Here is a 21,562-nt window from a genome sequence, read left to right as displayed (position 1 = left end):
GCTCCTACTGAGGAGGCATCAACCTCCAATAGGAAGGGTTTGGAAGGGTCAGGTCTGGAGAGCACGGGAGCCGAAGAAAAGGCAGACTTGAGTCGTTTAAAGGAGTCTTCTGCTTGAGGAGGCCAGGACTTGGGATCAGCATTTTTCTTGGTTAAAGCCACGATAGGAGCCACAATGGTAGAAAAATGTGGAATAAATTGCCTGTAATAATTGGCGAACCCCAAAAAGCGTTGGATAGCACGGAGTCCGGAGGGGCGTGGCCAATTTAAGACGGCAGAGAGTTTGTCTGGATCCATCTGTAGTCCCTGGCCAGAGACCAAATATCCTAGAAAAGGAAGAGATTGGCATTCAAACAGACATTTCTCAATTTTGGCATAGAGTTGGTTGTCACGAAGTCTCTGAAGAACCATACGGACATGCTGGCGGTGTTCTTCTAGATTGGCAGAAAAAATTAGGATATCGTCCAGATATACCACAACACAGGAGTATAACAGATCACGAAAAATTTCATTGACAAAGTCTTGGAAGACGGCAGGGGCATTGCACAGTCCAAAGGGCATGACCAGATACTCAAAGTGTCCATCTCTGGTGTTAAATGCCGTTTTCCACTCGTCCCCCTCTCTGATGCGGATGAGGTTATAGGCGCCTCTTAAGTCCAATTTAGTGAAGATGTGGGCACCTTGGAGGCGATCAAAGAGTTCAGAGATGAGGGGTAAGGGGTAGCGGTTCTTAACCGTGATTTTATTAAGACCGCGGTAGTCAATGCAAGGACGTAGGGAGCCATCTTTTTTGGACACAAAGAAAAATCCGGCTCCGGCAGGAGAGGAGGATTTACGGATAAAGCCCTTTTTTAGATTCTCCTGGACGTATTCGGACATGGCAAGAGTCTCTGGGGCAGAGAGAGGATAAATTCTGCCCCGGGGTGGAGTAGTACCCGGGAGGAGGTCGATAGGGCAATCATAAGGCCTGTGAGGAGGTAGAGTCTCAGCTTGTTTTTTGCAGAAAACATCCGCGAAGTCCATATAGGCCTTAGGGAGACCGGTTACTGGAGGAACCACAGAGTTACGGCAAGGGTTACTGGGAACCGGTTTTAGACAGTTCTTGGAACAAGAGGACCCCCAACTCTTGATCTCCCCAGTGGACCAATCCAGGGTTGGGGAATGAAGTTGAAGCCAGGGAAGTCCAAGGAGAATCTCCGAGGTGCAATTGGGGAGGACCAAAAGTTCAATCCTCTCATGATGAGATCCGATGCTCATAAGAAGGGGCTCCGTGCGGAAACGTATGGTACAGTCCAATCTTTCATTATTTACACAATTGATGTAGAGGGGTCTGGCGAGACTGGTCACTGGGATGTTGAACCTGTTGACGAGAGAGGCCAAAATAAAATTTCCTGCAGATCCAGAGTCCAAGAAGGCCACTGTAGAGAAGGAGAAGGCAGAGGCAGACATCCGCACAGGCACAGTAAGACGTGGAGAAGCAGAGTAGACATCAAGGACTGTCTCACCTTTGTGCGGAGTCAGCGTACGTCTTTCCAGGCGGGGAGGACGGATAGGACAATCCCTCAGGAAGTGTTCGGTACTAGCACAGTACAGGCAGAGGTTCTCCATACGGCGTCGTGTCCTCTCTTGAGGTGTCAGGCGAGACCGGTCGACCTGCATAGCCTCCACGGCGGGAGGCACAGGAACAGATTGCAGGGGACCAGAGGAGAGAGGAGCCGAGGAGACGAAACGCCTCGTGCGAACAGAGTCCATATCTTGGCGGAGTTCCTGACGCCTTTCAGAAAAACGCATGTCAATGCGAGTGGCTAGGTGAATAAGTTCATGTAGATTAGCAGGAATTTCTCGTGCGGCCAGAACATCTTTAATGTTGCTGGATAGGCCTTTTTTGAAGGTCGCGCAGAGGGCCTCATTATTCCAGGACAATTCTGAAGCAAGTGTACGGAATTGTACGGCATACTCGCCAACGGAAGAATTACCCTGGACCAGGTTCAACAGGGCAGTCTCAGCAGAAGAGGCTCGGGCAGGTTCCTCAAAGACACTTCGGATTTCCGAGAAGAAGGAGTGTACAGAGGCAGTGACGGGGTCATTGCGGTCCCAGAGCGGTGTGGCCCATGACAGGGCTTTTCCGGACAGGAGACTGACTACGAAAGCCACCTTAGACCTTTCGGTGGGAAACAGGTCCGACATCATCTCCAGATGCAGGGAACATTGGGAAAGAAAGCCACGGCAAAACTTAGAGTCCCCATCAAATTTATCCGGCAAGGATAAGCGTATCCCAGGAGCGGCCACTCGCTGCGGAGGAGGTGCAGGAGCTGGCGGAGGAGATGACTGCTGAAGCTGTGGTAGCAACTGTTGTAGCATAACGGTCAGTTGAGACAGCTGTTGGCCTTGTTGCGCTATCTGTTGTGACTGCTGGGCGACCACCGTGGTGAGGTCAGCGACAACTGGCAGAGGAACTTCAGCGGGATCCATGGCCGGATCTACTGTCACGATGCCGGCTGGCAGGTAGTGGACCCTCTGTGCCAGAGAGGGATTGGCGTGGACCGTGCTAGTGGACCGGTTCTAAGCCACTACTGGTTTTCACCAGAGCCCGCCGCAAAGCGGGATGGTCTTGCTGCGGCGGTAGTGACCAGGTCGTATCCACTAGCAACGGCTCACCTCTCTGGCTGCTGAAGATAGGCGCGGTACAAGGGAGTAGGCAGAAGCAAGGTCGGACGTAGCAGAAGGTCGGGGCAGGCAGCAAGGATCGTAGTCAGGGGCAACGGCAGAAGGTCTGGAAACACAGGCAAGGAACACACAAGGAACGCTTTCACTGGCACTAAGGCAACAAGATCCGGCAAGGGAGTGCAAGGGAAGTGAGGTAATATAGGGAAGTGCACAGGTGAAAACCCTAATTGGAACCACTGCGCCAATCAGCGGCGCAGTGGCCCTTTAAATCGCAGAGACCCGGCGCGCGCGCGCCCTAGGGAGCGGGGCCGCGCGCGCCGGGACAGAACAGACGGGGAGCGAGTCAGGTAGGGGAGCCGGGGTGCGCATCGCGAGCGGGCGCTACCCGCATCGCGAATCGCATCCCGGCTGGCAGCAGGATCGCAGCGCCCCGGGTCAGAGGACGTGACCGGAGCGCTGCAGCGGAGGGAGTGAAGCGAGCGCTCCGGGGAGGAGCGGGGACCCGGAGCGCTCGGCGTAACACCTGTCATAGAATGAAAATATTTCAAAGGTGGTAATGCAGAATATTAGCTACTTTGTGTGCCACTCTACAAGAGTATTTTCATATGGACTGTAGATAAATAGGATATTTTACAGGTTTTCTGGGTAATTGGATAAAACCAAAAAGTGCATGCATTTATTTATGGAATAATGACTTGTGGAGGTTCTAAGTTGCTTGGCACATTATAGTGCTAAAAGTAACACAATGCTGCTTAAAAACGAGATGGTGTAGGCTGGAACTAGACGGCCTAAGAATGAGGCACACTTATTGAAGTGGCTAAGGCTGGTTAATACATTTGGCACAACCATAGATTTTCCAGTTTAAGTTTTACACCATTTTAAGTTATCTTAAAACATCTGTGCCTACATTTTGGCACATCTTGCCACAGTATGTTGCATTTAAGGCCATACCTTCTTTACAATAAAGTCATACCACTCCTCGATGAGCCACGTGTTCTTTTTGAGTGAGGAGCAAAGAGTGTCTAAAACACACAATAAAATGTGCTTTAGATAAAGATGCGCCAAACTTTGGTGCAATGTATGTCTAAATAAAAAAGAATGTAGTTTGCTTAATAAAGGCCAGTGTATTTATATAGGAAGGAGTAAATGAAAAAAATCCCATCTTTGCAGGTAATAATTGGCAGATATCTAGAATATGTAAATGTAATATGAGAAGTCCAGTTGCTTTGCTGTTCATCGTTCTTATTACCCTCCAACAATGCAGAATATTTTAATCTTAAGATAAAGTTATACATATTCTATCTCAACTGCTTATATTTATGAAATGATAAATTCTGACTACTACTGTAACTACTGTGTGTTAGTATATGGTAGAATAGAACAGCAGTTCACCAGTTGCACTATTTACATGGTATTTTGCAACTACGCTTAAAGGAGTAGTCCTGTGCTGAAAAAAATATCCCCTATCCTAAGGATAGGGGATAAGTTTCAGCTCGCGGTTGTCCGACCACTGGGGCCCCCTGCGATCCCCTGTATGGGGCCCCGGCTCGCTGGCCAGATAGCAGTGTCGACCACCGCACATAACGGCGTCCCACATGCCCCCCTCAATATAGTGCTATGGCAGAGCCAGGGATTGCCAAAGGCAGTGCTCTGGCTTTGCCATATGGCTGTATTGAGGGGGAGTGTCACCCGCCGCTTCCTGGGTGGTCAACACTCCCCCTTCCCGCGGGCTGCCGGGGCCACGCACAGGAGATCATGGGGGGTCCCAGCGGTCGGACCCCCCGTGATCTGAAACTTATCCCCTATCCTTAGGATAGGGGATACGTTTTTCAGCACTGGATATCTCCTTTTAGCCCCGGACAAACTTATGAAAACTTAAGGAAAGTTACTGATCAACACTGTATCCTTCAACAGGGATAGCAGAATAAAGTGGAATTCCTCAGACTTGTGGTATGAAACAAGAGGGCAGAAGCGTGTTGGTTTCAAAAACAATATGGAGAAGCTGGAAATCAAGATACTTCAAGCTTGCAGATCATTGCGTGTTAGAGCAGATCGTAAAACCTTGCATGAAATAGTAAGTAGCTATTGGGTAGACTGATATGGCTATTGTTTTTTTTTAAAGGGGTACTCCAGTGGGTGAAAAAAAATGTTTTAATCAACTGGTGCCAGAATATTAAACAGATTAGTAAATGACATCTATTTAAAAATCTTAATCCTTCCAGTACTTAGCTGTTGTATGCTCCACAGGAAGTTCTTTTCTTTTTTAAATTCCTTTCTATCTGAATACAGTGCTCTCTGCTGACACCTCTGTCCATTTTAGGAACTGTCCAGAGCAGGATAGGTTTGCTATGGGGATTTGCTTTTACTCTGGACAGTTACTAAATAGACAGAGGTGTCAGAAGAGAGCACTGTGGTCAGATAGAAAGGAAATTTAAAAAAAAGAACTTCCTGTGGATCATACAACAGCTGATAAGTACTGGAAGGATTAAGATTTTTAAATAGAAGTCATTTACAAATCTAAGAAGAAAGCAGGTAGATGCCAGCGATTAAGAAACTTCACCTTTATTAGATTCACGTTAAAACATCGACATGGACAGACTTCAATAAGACAAGCAATTAAAATCCCAGGAGTCAGCGCCAAGCATAATCGCTTGTCTTATTGAAGTCTCTCCATGTCGATGTTTTTAACGTGAATCCAATAAAGGTGAAGTTTCTTAATCGCTGGCATCTTCCTGCATTCTTCTTAACCTTGGAGGACTATTTTGCCGTGCGGTGGCCTGGTGAGCTGACTATCTTCTACTTTTGCATTTACAAATCTGTTTAACTTTCTGGCACCGGGTGATTAAAAAATTTTTTTGCCAGTGGAGTACCCCTTTAACAGCTTTAGATGGAACTGTCTACAGCAACTAGTGTTCCTAAAAAAACATAAAGTAGTCTCTTCTATTCAAAAACATTTTTCCTACCTAACCAGAAGTTACTGTTATGTAATAGCTAGCAACTTTTTATTCCTGTCATATCAGCATGTCACACAGTAAGTTTATGGGTTTTGTATTTGCTTGTTTTTATCACTTGCTCATGGTTTTTAATAATAGTTAAATAATAACAAAAAATGTTAAAGAGATAAGAGCCAGTATGGCTGCTGCCAAACTAAACTGAAGAACATTAGAGTATGAATTATGCTCATCCGGCAGGAGCACCTATAGTGATCAAGCAAGAAGTAAATGTGCATCGTCCTCCATATCTGTAGAATGAGTGGCTGACTCTTAAGAAGCCCTAATGCCCAGGAGTTCAATGAGACTACTGTACGATACTTTTCTGTTCACGTAAAAATCGCATTCTCTAAGACAGGGCTACACACCGTTTTTTGGTCCATAAACTTGACATACAAAGCATAAATCTTGAAAGACCTAGATGGCAGGCAGTCTGTTGACACATTTAGCACTTATTTATTTATTTACTTGGCAACAGCAGAATAATAATAATTAAAAAAAAAAAACAGTAGTATAGGTATGTCTTCTTTTCTGTGTGCAGTTCATTGATGCTTAAAACTTAGAAAAACTGATTCATAGAAAAAAAAAACATAATGCACCCAGATAGTAATGTCATATTGCTCTGACACTCAGCATGCAGGTATCAGGCCATCAATATCTGATCGGTGTGGGTCCATCATCCGGCACCACACTAACCAGCTGTTTGCCAGAGCCACACCACCTGAAATACACTGAACGGATGTGGAAAATGACAGCTCGGCACATTTTGTAGTGGCCAAATTGGGTTAAACAGGTCAGCTCTCTTTCACTTCAATGGGAGCTGAGCTGCAATAACTCTGGACTCTGCCTCTGACGGCCGGGGGGGGGGGGCGGCGGGGTGTCTGCTTCAGTAAGGAGGGAGGAGTGCAGGGCAGGCTAGACAGGTACTGGTAGTGGGGGACAGACAGGGAGATCTGTCACGAAGACCGGGATTGCCGAACAGTGCATTGTCTTTTTGGTGCTCGAGTTCAGCACATTGCGGATCGGGTTGACAGGTTGCTCGTGGGGCTGGAGAGGACCCAGCAGTCATGGTACATATTGGCACAAATGACAGTAAGAGGTAGGTGGAGTGTCCTTAAAAATGGTTTCAGGGACTTAGGCGGCAAGCTTTAAGGGGTTACTCCAGTGGAAAACTTTTTTTAAATGAACTGGTGCCAGAAAGATAAACAGGTTTGTAAATTACTTCTATTTAAAAATCTTAATCCTTTCAGTACTTATTAGCAGCTGTATACTACAGAGGAAATATTATTCTTCTTGAATTTATTTTTTGACTTGTTCACAGTACTCTCTGCTGACACCTCTGTCCATGTCAGGAACTGTCCAGAGTAGCATAGGTTTGCTATGGGGATTTTCTCCTGCTCTGGACAGTTCCTGATATGGGCATCAGGTGTCAGCAGAAAGCACTGTGGACAACACAAAAAAGAAATTCAAAAAGAAAATAATTTTCTCTAACATACAGCTGCTAATAAGTACTGGAAGGGTAAATATTTTTTAATAGAAGTAATTTTCAAATCTGTTTAACTTTCTGGCACCAGTTCATTTAAAAAAAATGTTTTCCATCGGAGTACCCCTTTAAGGCAAGGACCTCCAATATAATATTTTTTTAAATATTACCTGTACCACGAGCCACACCAGAGAAGCAGCGGGAGATTAGGGAGGTAAACAAGTGGCTCAGAAGCTGATGTAGGAAGGAGGGGTTTGGGTTCATGGAGAACTGTGCCGACATCGCAGATGGATACCGGCTCTACCGTAGGGACAGCTGCACTTCAATGGGGAGGGTGCAGCTGTGCTTGGGGAGAAGATGGATAGAAGGTTGGAGGAGTGTTTAAAATAGGGACTGGGGGGAGGGAACCTTCAACATAGAGGGGGAAGATAGTGTAGATAGAGAGGGGGGCTTATTAATGTACTTGGGGGTGGAGTGGAGGAAGGGTTTAGAATAGTTAAGGAAAAAACATACCCCTTTGAATTGCATGTGACTGGGCAGTCAACAAACAGGGTTATAGTCTATTCAGGAAGGATCAGACAAAAATGGAAAGGGGGAGGAGTTTGTCTTTATGTGAAATCGAGTCTGAAGGTCACACTACGGGAGGATATATAAATTCTGATAGGGGTTTGCTATAAGCCACCAAACTTAATGGAAGAGGCAGAAGATCAATTACTGAGGCAAATAAACAAGGCAGCAAATCAAAATTAGATGATAATATTGGGGGACTTTAACTATCCTGAATATAAACTGGGAGACTGAGACCTGTGAATCTCATAAAGGAAACAGGTTTCTTACTATAGCTAAAGACAATTATCTGTCCCAATTGGTGCAGGGCCCGACCAGAGGGGGTGCCCTACTGGACTTAATATTAACCAACAGACCTGACAGAGTAACTAATGTGCAAGTAGAAGGACACCTAGGAAATAGTGATCATAATATAAAACATTATAACTTGTTCTTCAATAAGGGAATCTCTCGAGAGGCCACAAAAACAATGAACTTTAGGAAGGCAAAGTTTGACCAACTCAGAAGCTCTTAACAATATAAATTGGGATAATGTCCTCAAAAACAAGAATACTGACACTAAATGGGAGACTTTAAAAAATATCTTAAATTCTCACTGTAAGATGTATATACCTTATGGGAATAAACGGGTCAGAAATAAAAGAAAACCAATATGGATGAGTAAAAATGTTAAGGGGGCAATAAATGACAAAAGTAAAGCATTTAAACTACTAAAACAGGATGGCAGTGAAGAAGCATTAAAAAGCTATAAAGAAAAATGTAAAATATGTAAAAAAAAAACAGATAAAAGCCACAAAATTAGAGACAGAAAGACTCATTGCCAATGAGAGGAAAACTAACCCCAAATTGTTTTTTAACTATATAAATAGCAAAAAGGTTAAAAATTTTAGTGTTGGCCCTTTAAAAAATGATGAGGAAGAAATAATAAACGGGTATTAGGGAAAAGCAAATATATTAAACAACTTCTTCTCCTTCTCTGTATTCACTGAGGAAAATGAAATGATAGGTGACATACAGCGAGATAAGGTAAACTCCCCAGTACAGGTCACCTGTCTAACCCAGGAAGAAGTACAGTGCCACCTACAAAAAATCTAAATAGACAAATCACCAGGTCCAGATGGTATTCACCCCCGTGTTCTAAAGTAATTAAGTAATGTAATAGACAGACCTCTATTTTTAATATTAGGGGACTCTATAGTAACAGGGACTGTTCCCCAGGACTGGAGCATGGCAAATGTGGTGCCAATATTTCAAAGGGGGTCAAAAGGTGACCCTGGGAATTATAGGCCTGTTAGTTTAACCTCAGTTGTATGGAAATTGTTTGAGGGTTTCCTAAGGGATGCTATTTTGGAGTATCTTGATAAAAATAAATGTATGACTCCATATCAGCATGGCTTTATGGGGGATCGGTCCTGTCAAACTAACCTGATCAGCTTTTATGAGGAGGTGAGCTCCAGACTGGACCAGGGGCAATTGCAAGAAGTCGTATATCTGGATTTTTCCAAAGCATTTGATACGGTGCCACATAAAAGGTTGGTGCATAAAATGAGAATGCTTGGGCTGGGGGAGAATGTGTGTAAGTGGGTAACTGGCTCAGTGATAGGAAACAGAGGGTGGTTATTAATGGTACTTATTCTGATTGGGTGACTGTTACTAGTGGGGTACCATAGGGGTCAGTCTTGGGTCCTGTTCTATTAAATATATTTATTAATAACCATGTAGAGGGGTTGAAGAGTAAAGTAGCAATCTTTACAGATGAAAATAAACTCTGTAAAGCGGTAAACACAATGGAGGACAGTGCACTGTTACAAATGGATCTGGATAGGTTGGAGGTTTGGGCTGGGAAGTGACACATGAGGTTCAACACTGATAAATGTAAGGTTATGCACATGGGGAGGAAAAATCCAGGCTGGGATTATGTATTAAATGGGAGCACACTTGGGACGACTGATGTGGAAAAGGACTTAACAGTAAATTTAGCTGTAGTGATCACTGTAGGGCAGCTGCTGCCAAGGCAAATAAAATCATGGGGTTCATCAATAGGAGCATAGATGCCCACGACAAGGAAATAATTCTACCACTGTACAAATCCCTAGGCAGACCACACATAGAATACTGTGTACAGTACTGGGCGCCAGTGTACAAGAAAGATATAGTGGAGCTGGAGAGGGTTCAAAGACGGGCAACCAGAGTAATACGGGGAATGGGAGGATTACAGTACCCAGAAAGATTATCAGAATGAGAGTTATTTAGTTTAGAAAAAAAGAAGGCTTAGTGTAGACTTAATAACTATGTATAAATACAGAGATCTCTCCCATGATCTATTTATGCCCAGGACTGTATCTATAACAAGCGGGCATCCTCTATGTTTAGAGGAAAGAAGGTTTCTACACCAGCACAGATTGGGATTCTTTACTGTAAGAGCAGTGAGACTGTGGAATTCTCTGCCTGAGAAAGTGGTCATGGTCAACTCGGTAAAATAATTTAAAAGGGGTCTGGATGCCTTTTTGGAGAATAATAATATTACAGGTTATGTATTCTAGATCTAAAGGGTCAGACTGTTGATCAACCATATTTGGAGTCGGGAAGGAATTTTTACCTCGAGTATGAGGGTTTTTTGCCTTCCTCTGGATCAACTCATTAGGGTTATAGGTTGAACTTGATGGGCTCTGATCTTTTTTCAACCTTACGAACTATGTTACTATGTAACCAAGCACAGCCACTACAAAATGTATGGAGGGTATCAGCGACACACCAAAAATATATTAAAGTCTCGGAAAAAACAAGTCCTGGAAAACCCCTTTAATATATAATGTAATGTATTAAAATTATTCCCTGTAGGCTGAAGAAAATTCCAGACGGAATAAAGAATTCAGAGAGCTATGTGCAAGACGTGCACCTATGTTTTGGATACCGCTCAGGCCACATTGTGTGTGGGAAAGAATGTCTGTTGTGCTGGTCTGCACTGTACTTGGAACACCTAAACCAACTATCCAATGGTAAGGCAGCATTATTTATTTATATTGCTTCAAAACCTGTTTCTAGCCCCTCAGGGCTCTTAGTCATAGGTTTGAGCCCCTAAAGGCTAGAAACCTATAAGCATTAATGCTACTTTTGTGGTGAACGTGGAGTAAACATCAGGCAACTTCCTCAGGGGCAGGCACCCCTGAGGAACACGTGGGGTTTCTCAGTGGAGCTCTCACTCCCTTATTCATTTTTTCAGCAGGGCTCAGAAGGGATGGAGCGCCATTGGGATTTTGGAGAGAGCATTTGGGCTGAAATAGAAGTGGGGGCCATGTTGCATTTACAAAGCCCCCATGGTTCCTGGGTAGTAGAAACTCCCTTCATGTGACACCATTTTTGAAACTACACCCCTTCACGAATGTATCAAGGGGTGCAGTGAGCATTTAGTCCCCAACAGGTTCCACTGTTTGAAAAATCTCTCAGACACCTGTGGGGTGTAAATGCTCACTGCACCTCTTGTTAGATTCCTCGAGGGTGTAGTTTACAAAATGGGGTCACATGTAGGTGTTTTTTGCTTAGCGTTTATGTCAGAACCTCTACAGCGATCAGCCACCCTTGTGCAAATCGCCAATTTAGGTCTCAAATGTACATAGTGTGCTCTCACTCCTTAGCCATGTTGTGTGCCCAAAGATCCCTTGACGTCCACGTATGGGGTATATTCGTACTCGGGAGAAATTGTGTTACTTATTTTGGGGGGCTTTTTCTTCTTTTACCTGTTGTGAAAATTAAAAAAAATGGGACAACACCAACATGTGAGTATAAAATTAATAATTTTTTTACACTAACATGCTGGTGTAGTCCCAAATTTTTCATTTTCACAAGTGGTAAAAGGAGAAAAAGACCCTCAAAAATAAGTTATGCAATTTCTGCCAGAAATACCCCATATATAGACATAACCTGTTGCCTTGAAATATGACAAGGCTCCGGAGTGAGAGAGTCCCATGCACATTTGTAGCCTAAATTAGGGATTTGGACGCGGTGGATGACCGTTGCAGAGATTGTGAGTGTCTCACATGGAGGGGGTGTGGCAGGGGCACAAGTATACACCTCATCTATATATGGTGTATATTTCTGCACCATGCTCAAGGGCGGCCACAAAGTCACTGGATATACTTAGAGGGCGAGGCCCCAATATTTCCTCATTTTGGCTGTATTGATGGGGTCCATCTATTGGGTCTAACCAAAAAAGCATTGGAGTGTTGGGTGGTAAACTGTTGGACAGACAAGTTTGTCTAAGTCGCCATCAAATTGACTTTGCAGTAAATTTAGATTCCTGGGTGTGTTCAGTCAAACTAATAGAAACACAGAAACAACAACATGGATTTGAGTAAAGTAGTAACAAGGCTGTTTGTCGATTACACTTATGGTGGCAGTCTTACAGTTAATAATTGAGAAATGAAGTGAATAATGTTATCTGCGGTAAAGTAAAAGCCAAAGTATAAAAAAAAGGATGGGGGTGGTATTTGGCTGGACAATTGCCATTATATAGATGATAAATCATGTGTGTGTATGGGGGTGGGGGAGGGGGTTATGTTGGTGGCATTTTTGGGGTGCAGGGTTTTTTTTTTGCACTTTTTTGGGGCGTTTGTGGTCCATGCCACAAGTGGCTTTTCTGTGTGACCAGACCGCAAACTCCCCCCCCAAAATAGCAAAAGAAAACACCTGTACCCCTCAAAATTGCTGAACAGCAATCAGCACAATCTGCACATGGGGTAGAGTCCGTCCACACAGCAAAGAACAGTTGCTGGCGGCATGGACTGCAAACGCCCCACAAAAAAGTGGGGAAAAAAAATGCACCCCAGGTGTAAACTGTAGCCATCCAGATGTTGCAAAACTACAACTCCAAACATGCCCAGATAGCCAATGGCTTTCTGGGCATGCTGGGAGTTGTAGTTTTACAACTGCTAGAGGGCCACAGTTTGGAGATGACACACCTCCACACTGCCTGCCGCTAAGAGCTGCCTCTGCGGCCCATGTTCTCCTTCTTACCATGGACTCTGCCCGGACTACCACTTTAACCCCTCCGCCCCTGTTCTGCGATTGGTTGATAGCTCCTGATCAACAAATTGCAGGGATAGGAGGGGTTGCACCCCTGTCACCCCTCTCCTATTATTCAGCGTGATTGGTGCTGCCTCGGAAAGCACGAATCAGCCTTATTATCTGGGTCATCAGGTCACCAGAGACCCAATTGCCCAAGAAAAACTGTGATTTGCCGCTTTGTGCTCTGTTGGTAGACAACAGCAGCCATTCCGTCCGAATCTCCGAGCCCGGGGACGCGGTGATCCCAAGATGCCACCCAGTAAATGTATGGCGCTGTGCACTAAGTTTCTTTTAGCAGCGCCGTTCATTTACAGTGCATGTCCTTAAAGGGGTACTCCGGTGCTGTCATGCCCCCTCCGATAGGCTTGCATTGAGGGGCGGAGCGTGACATCACACGGAGGCGGGGGCGTGATGTCACATGCCGCCCGCCCTGTAGTCGCCAGTAATCAGTCCTGGAGCAAACATGCTCTGGGGACTGATTACAAACGGGGTGCCGCATGCATGATCCTGGGGGTCCCCAGCGTCGGGACTCCCGCGATCAGGCATCTTATCACCTATCCTTTGGATAGGGGATAAGATGTGTAAGCACCGGAGTACCCCTTTAAGGGGTTAACAGAAAAACTGTCAGCCTTTTCACCTACACTAAGCCCAAATGGTTTAAACCCATGAAGTGGATGAATGTGTAAATTGAACCGGCAGAGCCCCGCCTCCTGCGCGTGATTCACTGAATTTAGCAAAGGATATTCTGGGGGGCAAATCTCAAGATCTACTAAACATATATAAGTGAATGACCCCTCGTTGGACTCCTGTTTACCCACACTATAACCCAGTGTATTGGGTTTAGTGTGGGTGAACAGGCTGACTGTTTTTTTTCAGATTCTTGATGTACCCTTGTTAATGATAGGCGATTTCAAAATGTGCTTATATTTATACTTAAATAGATATCAAATAGTAAGTCAACATATGGGGGCTAAGCCTACCTCCTGGTGTAAGTTATTTGATGAACTACAATATAAACAGCATCTTACAGTGAATCCACCTGTTATGTTATGCGCTCCGGCCGCACACGCTGGCCGTGAGCGCATGGTCCTGTTACCTGCTGTTGCCGGCGGGGCTGGGATTCGCATCGTGGGACACACCTGCATGCAAATCCCAGCCCGTCACTCACCTGGTTCTTCTCCTGCTCCTGCCTCTGCCTCTCTGCTCTGGCGCGCATGTACCTGTCCCCTAGGGCATGCGCGCACCGGAGCTTTAAGCTTTAAAGGGCCAGTGCGCCCATTAGTAACACCTGTGGCTCATTGATAAATTCCTCCACCTCCCACACTTCCCTGTCGGATCTTTATTGCCCTAGAGCCTTAGAGAAAGCATTCCTGTATATTGCCTTGCCGTGTATCATACCCTTGCTCCGTGACCTGACCTTGCTCCTTTGCTGCCTGCCAACTTACCATTTGCTACGTTCCCAACTACGCTACTGTGCCGCCTGCCCTGGCCTCGTGCTATCCAGACGACGAGTTGCCTTATCCAACCTGTGCCTCGAATCTACTCAGCCGCCTGTGTGGTCGAGCCGTGCCAGGGGTAGCGACCTGGGTTGCCGCCTGCCGCAGCAAGCCCATCCCGCTTTGCGGTGAGCTCTGGTTAAAGCCAGCGGCACCTTAGACTCCGCTCCCTGGAACGTTCCAAGTCATCTACCACTATCATCAAGTCACCAAGTCAACAATCCACTATCATCAGTTTTCCAGTCTACTGAAACGTGAGTGTTACAGAAAGATCCGGCCATGGATACCGCTGAGGTACCCTTGCCTGAAGTCGCGGATCTTCCCTCCGTTGTGGTACGTCAGTCTCAGCAATTGGCATGACAGGTGCAGCAACTCATCCAACTGTCAGCTATGATGCAACAGCTTTTGGCCTTGCAGCAACAACAGCAGCAGGTACTGCAACCTGGCCCACTCCCACCACGAGTTCCTGCAGTGTCTTCTGGCTCCCAGCTACGTCTGCCTTTACCTTCTAAGTATGATGGTGATTCCAAGTTATGCAGAGGTTTCGTTACACAGTGCTCCACGCACTTGGAGCTCATGTCTGAACAGTTTCAGACGGAACATGTGAAGGTGGCCTTTGTCATTAGTCTACTGTCCAGAAAAGTCCTGGCCTGGGCTAAATCCCTTTGGGACCGGGGTGATCCGGTATCCTCCAATTTGACGGCTTTTTTGGCAGAATTTCTTTGAGGAACCCGCACGTGCCTCTTCTGCTGAGTCGGCTTTCCTGAACCCCTGTCAACAGAATTCTTCTGTTGGTGACTATGCAGTTCAATTCCGCACTCTAGCCTCAGAACTTGCATGGAATGATGAGGGCTTGTGTGCCACATTCAGAAAAGGACTGTCAAGCATGATTAAATATGCCCTCACAGCACGTGATTCTCCATCTTCTTTGACTGAACTTATCCACTTGGCAACACGCAATGATGTGCGTTTTGCTAAGAGACAGGAGGAACTGCACTTAGAGAGGGAACCTGCCCAAACACAGAGATATCCTCGCCTGGCACCCGTGTTTCAACGTCCACCTCTGCAGTTTCCTGCGCCTCTTGACGAAGAGGCTATGAAAGTAGATCGTTCTCGTCTTAGGCAACAGGAGAGGTCACGACGACGCAGTGAGAATTGGTGCTTGTATTGTGCTAGCCCGGAGCACTTTCTCAAGGACAGTTCACCCAAGTACAGTTCGCCCACAGCGTCCAGGAAATGCCCACACCTAGGGTACATGGGAGAGGCATCCCTGGCTGTGAATACTACCTCTCCACGCTTAACTATTTCTGTACAAGTCTTCACTTCAGCCAAGTCTTCCTTTAGCACTACAGCATTTTTGGATTCTGGATCAGCAGGTGACTTTATTGATGCGGCTTTGGTCCACAAGTATCATCTTCCCCTTACTCGGCTTGCCAAGCCCTTATTTATCTCTCCTGTTAATGGACAAAATCTGGACTGTATGGTTCACTTTTGCACAGAATCTCTCGTCATTCAAGTGGGAGTATTGCGTAAAGAAAAAATGGAATTATATGTTCTACCACACTGTACTTCGGAGATTCTTCTTGGCCTTCCTTGGCTGCAACGCCATTCTGGAGAAATAATTTGCTGGAGACAATCCTGTCACAATTTTTACCTCCAACCAGTTCAGTCTAAAGTTTTTTAGTCTTCCTCCTTTACCTGGCCTGCCACCACCTTACCAAGATTTCTCAGATTTTCTGCCTGAGTCTCTGCCTGGTACCACTCCTCCTCTTGGAAGGATATACCCTCTATCGGTTCCTGAGACCAAAGCTATGGCTGAGTATTTCCAGGAGAATCTTCAAAAGGGATTTATCCGTAAGTCTTCTCCTGCTGGAGCTGGTTTCTTCTTTGTAGGGAAGAAGGATGGCTCACTCCTTCCATGCATTGACTACAGGGGACTTATTAAAATCACGGTTCGAGAACTATTACCCACTACCTCTTATCTCAGAATTTTTTGACCGTCTATGTGGTGCCAAGGTCTTCTCCAAGTTGGACTTACGTGGAGCGTATAACCTCATTCGTATCCGTAAGGGAGATGAATGGAAAACGGCCTTCAATACGTGATGGACATTTTGAGTATCTCGTAATGCTTTTTGGTCTCCGCAATGTTCCAGCCGTTTTTCAAGAGTTTGTCAATGATATCTTCCGTGATCTTCTCTACACATGTGTTGTCGTATACCTTGATGACATCCTGATCTTCTCTTCCAACTTAGAGGAACATCGTATTCATGTTCGTCTGGTTCTTCAGCGACTATGGAAGGATCTCCTCTACCTAAGAAATGCCGTCTTCCGTTCCTTGGCTACATTGTCTCTCATCGGGCCTGCAGATAGATCCAGATAAATTGTCTGCAGTATTGGATTGGCCTCGTCCTTCGGGCCTACGTGCTATTCAATGCTTTCTGGGATTCGCGACTATTATCAAAAATGTATGCCACATTTTTTGTCCTTGGTTGCTCCAATCGTGGCTCTCAGTAAGAAGACATCTAATCCTAAATCTTGGCCTCAAGAGGCTGAAGAGGCCTTCTCACGTTTAAAGTCTGCGTTTGCCTCTGCTCCTGTGCTTGCAAGACCAGATCTGGAGAGGCCCTTTGCTTTGGAGGTTGATGCCTCATCTATTGGAACAGGTGCCGTTCTTACTCAAACAAATGCCAAGGGCAAGACTGTGACTTGTGGGTTCTTCTCCAAGACCTCCTGCTGAGAGGAATTACTCCATGGGAGATCGTGAACTCCTCACTCTCAAGCTAGCTTTGGAGGAATGGCGACATTTATTGGAAGGCTCTTCTCATCCAGTCAGCATCTACTCCGACCATAAGAATCTTCTATACCTTCAGTCTGCTCAGCGTTTCAACCCCCGCCAGGCAAGGTGGTCACTGTTCTTTTCTAGGTTCAACTTCTTCATCCACTTCCGTCCAGATAAGAACATCAGGGCAGATGCTCTCTCCAGGTCCTCTGCTCTGACAAATCATATAATTCCTGACCATTTGATTCCTGCCGCTCCTGCTAAAATTCAGCATGTTCTTCTGGGAAAATGCTTTGTGCCCACCAGATTGAGACGCATGGTACTGAAATGGGGTCACTCTTCCTTGACAGCAGGTCATCCTGGTATATGCAAGACTCTACTTCTAATCTCCCAGCACTACTGGTGGCCCCATCTTAAATGTGATGTTTCTGAGTATGTTCGTTCCTGTGAAATATGTGCCTGTGACAAAACTCCTCGACAGAGACCTGCAAGACTCTTACAGCCTTTACCCATTCCGGAGACTCCCTGGTCCCATATCGCCATGGATTTCATCACCGATTTGCCACCATCTCGTAATAACACTGTCATTTGGGTCGTTGTAGACCGGTTTTCCAAGATGGCTCATTTCATTCCTCTACCAGGTCTTACTTCTGCCCCACAGCTGGCTGTCTTTCATTTACATGGTCTTCCTCAGCATGTTGTTTCGGATCGTGGTGTGGCGAGTCCTTTGTAACCGTCTGGACATCAATCCAGACTTCTCCTCAGCCTACCACCCTCGGTCCAATGGTCAGGTAGAGAGGGTTAATCAAATTCTTGAGACTTATCTTCGACATTTTGTTTCAGCTCGCCAAGACGGTTGGGTCGACCTTCTCCTCTCAGCTGAATTCTCATATAATCATAAAGATTTCGAGTCCACGAAGTCGTCTCCCTTTTTTGTTGTCTACGGACTCCATCCCCATTCTCCTCTTCCTCTCCCAGTTTCCTCCGGTTTGCCTGCTGGTCCGTGACTTCTCCATCATCTGGCAACAGACCTGACAGTCGTTGTCCCAGGCTTCTTCACGCATGAAGGAGCAAGCTGATAAGAGTAGAAGACCTTCTCCGTCCTTCTCTCCTGGTGACATGGTGTGGCTCATCCAAGTACATCCGCTTCAAGATACCCTGTTACAAGCTTGGTCCTCGCTACCTTGGTCCCGTCCAGATTCTACAAAAAATTATCTCCTACAAACTCTGTCTACCTGCTACATTACGTATTCCCAATTCTTTCCACGTCTCTCTCCTCAAGCCTCTTGTCATAAACCAGTTTTCTCAAAAGAATCTTGTGCCCACACCTGTCTCCGGCTCTTCTGACGTCTACAAAGTTAAAGAGATTCTTGCCACTAAAACCGTGAAAGGTAAACAATTTTTTCTGGTCAAAAGGGAGGGTTACGGTCCTGAGGAGAGATCTTGGGAACCTGAGGAGAATATCCTGGACTGTGACCTTCTCAGGAGTTTCCTGAATCATAAAAGGAGGGGGAGACCAAAGGGGGGGTACTGTTACGTTATGTGCTCCGGCCGCACACGCTGACCGTGAGCGCATGGTCCCCTTACCTGCAGTAGCCCCAGTCCGTCACTCTCCGGGTGTTTCTCCTGTCTCGCCTCTGCTTCTAGGCTCCCTGTCCCCTAGGGCGTGCGTGCGCCGGAGCTTTAACATTTAAGGGGCCAGTATGCTCATTAGTGTAATCCGAATGTGGCTCATTTATAAATTCCTCCACCCTCCTCAGCTGCATGCCGGATCTTTGTTGCCTTGAGCCTGAGAGAAAGTATTCCTGTTATTGCCTTGCCGTGTATCTGATCTCTTGCTTTGTGACTCGACCTTGCTCCTCTACCGCCTGCCTACTGACCTCCTGCTACGTCTAGACTACGCTACTGTGCCACCTGACCTGACCTTCTGCTATCCAGACTACGAGCTGTCTTATCCCTCCTGTGCCTCGCATCTCCTCAGCCGACTGTGTGGTCAAGCCGTGCAAGGGGTAGCGACCTGGGTGTCGCCTGCAGCAGCAAGTCCATGCATCTTTGCGGCGGGCTCTGGTGAAAACCAGCGGCACCTTAGACTCCGCTCCTGGTATGGTCCGAGTCATTTGCCACACAGGTTCAGCGGATCCACATCCACCAGAGTTCCTGTCTTCAGAAACGTGAGTGTTACTCTTGCAACTCCCTGAACTGAACAAGTATAAAATGAAAAATAAAAAACAACTCAGGACGACTCCTCTAGGCACCACAATATAAGATAATAAATGTGTATATGGATATAAATATATAGAATGGTGTTTGAGGTGCAAAAAAAAAAAATTATATATATATATGTATATAAAAAATATATAATAAAAAAATATATAAATATATATATATTTTTTCTCCTTTTTCTTTTTCCCTTTCCTATTCTTTCTGTACAAATTTTGCCTCTATACAGACTTAATAAAACACCTGCTATATGATTAAGCACAAATATCTTTATTATAAATTAAAATAGATTAAAATACAGTGATGTAATTAGCTTTGCATGGGATCCCTATGCATATGCTTAAATAGTGGTCAGATACTGCATAAATTATTAGGTTAATAGTAAAACTGGAAACATTAGAAACCGCTTATCAACATTTAATAGAGGAAAAAACACAAATGTGTTTTGGTGTCTGATCCTCTGTAGGTACATGCAATGTAATGCTGAGTACAGCGATCCTCCATCTGAAACAGTGTGAATATTATGGTGTATAACCCCTTTAACTTTTTTTTTTTTTTTATTGCAATGTTATAGCTCCCATAGGGCACTATAACATGCATTACTCTGATCTCTTACACTGATCAGTCCGCCATAGCATGTCCGTCGGAGCAGTCATTCAGCGGTTGGACAGTGAGGAGGCAGGTAGGGATCCTTCTCACGTCCTGCAAGCTGTTCGGGACACCGTGATTTCCCTGTGGCAGTCCCAAACAGCACCACTGAGCTAATCAAGTTTGATCGCCGCGTTTAAAGGACTAATGCCGGACATCTGCCCAATCGGCGATGTCCGGCATTAGCAGTGGGTCCTGGTTGCTTATAGCAACCGGAATTCACCGGGTATGATGCGCGTTCACCTGCTCAGCGCGTGCCATACCTCGAGAGATGCAAATGGACGTTAATGAACGTCCATTTGCGGCAAGGGGTTAATCTATTTTAATTTGTAATAAAGACATTTGTGCTTAATCATATAGCAGGTGTTGGTTAAATCTGTATAGAGGCAAAATTTGTACAGAGAGATAAGGAAAGGGAAAAAAGAAAAAGGAGAAAAGAAAATATATATTTTTTATATTTTTTTAATACATATATTTTTTTGTACTTCAAACACGATTCTATATATTTATATCCATATATACATGTATTATCTTATATTGTGCCTAGAGGAGTTGTCCTGAATTGTTATATTTAACTTACTTAAATATGTCCAGTAGGTCCTGAGATATGTCCCTCAGAAGATCCACTGCTGAATCGCACAGTGGGGGCGCGGCTTAGTGACTCCACTTCGCTAGGATGTGGAGTCACAGACAATGAATATGTAAATTAAGCTGAAGAAGCCCCGCCCCCACTGCACGATTCACTGAATTCAGCAGTGGATCTTCTGAGGGACATATCTCAGGACCTACTGGACATATTTAGGTAAGTGACATCTCGTTGGACTCCTGTTCACCCACAATATAAGCCAGTGTACAAGGTTTAGTGTAGGTGAACTGGCTGACAGTTTTCCTTTATGGTAGTGCTGGAAAATCATGCTGGCCACACAAAATATTGACACTTTGGGCCTTATTTGGACACTTCCACTTGATAATGCTTGGCCATGGAAACCTGTTTGATTAAGCCACCAGAGCATAGTTCATTTGCTAATATCACTTACAGAGACAGTCTGGAATTCTTAAAGTGTACCCGTCAGATCCAACAAAAAAAAACTTTTTTTTTAATATATCACTCAGTACCTAATCCTGACCATGTACATCAAATTTATGTACATTTATGTGTCTAGCACCTTTATTTATTTTTTTATTACACTTTTAATTTAGCTCACTAGTCTGAATTCCTCTCATATGGAGGTGACGTGGCCACACTGTGCAGGTCTCCGCCCGATCCCTCAGTATGCTGTCTGCTCACATGTCCCCTCGCATTAGCAAAACTACAACTCCCAGCTTGTCCTCACTGACAGTAGAGGGACACAAGCTGACAGTGGGAGGATTTTTCCTCCAGCTGTGAGCCTTGTGCTCACAGCTGTCAATCAAGGAAGTGTGTCCAGGATATAGGTGATGATGCATGGACACAGCAGGACTAGTATGTGTCCAAGCAGGCAGGGGGCAGTTATTTGACTGACTTTTTCAGTATGACATTTTGAAAATTTTCTAATGAAAGCAATTGCAAAAGTTTTTGTATCTGACAGTGCCCATTTAAGTCAGTCATTTTTAGCGGGAGATCTGGCAAATCAGTAATTTCACAAACTGACTAATGGCATTCCATGACA

The 21,562-nt window shown here is 45.2% G+C and overlaps 1 protein-coding gene across 1 annotated transcript in view; it reads left to right on the top strand.

Annotated features, from left to right (window-relative positions):
- Positions 1-21,562, top strand: part of MYOM3 (myomesin 3) — a 141,204-nt gene that overhangs the window by 13,924 nt on the left and 105,718 nt on the right. Inside the window, exons 3-4 of the mRNA XM_056557031.1 lie at positions 4,581-4,740; positions 10,548-10,705. Of these exons, the coding sequence (XP_056413006.1) occupies positions 4,581-4,740; positions 10,548-10,705 (318 nt within the window). The remainder of the gene's footprint in view (positions 1-4,580; positions 4,741-10,547; positions 10,706-21,562) is intronic.

This window comes from Hyla sarda, chromosome 2, assembly GCF_029499605.1.
Source record: "Hyla sarda isolate aHylSar1 chromosome 2, aHylSar1.hap1, whole genome shotgun sequence".
NCBI lineage: Eukaryota > Metazoa > Chordata > Amphibia > Anura > Hylidae > Hyla > Hyla sarda.
This window is presented reverse-complemented; position numbering and strand designations above follow the sequence as displayed.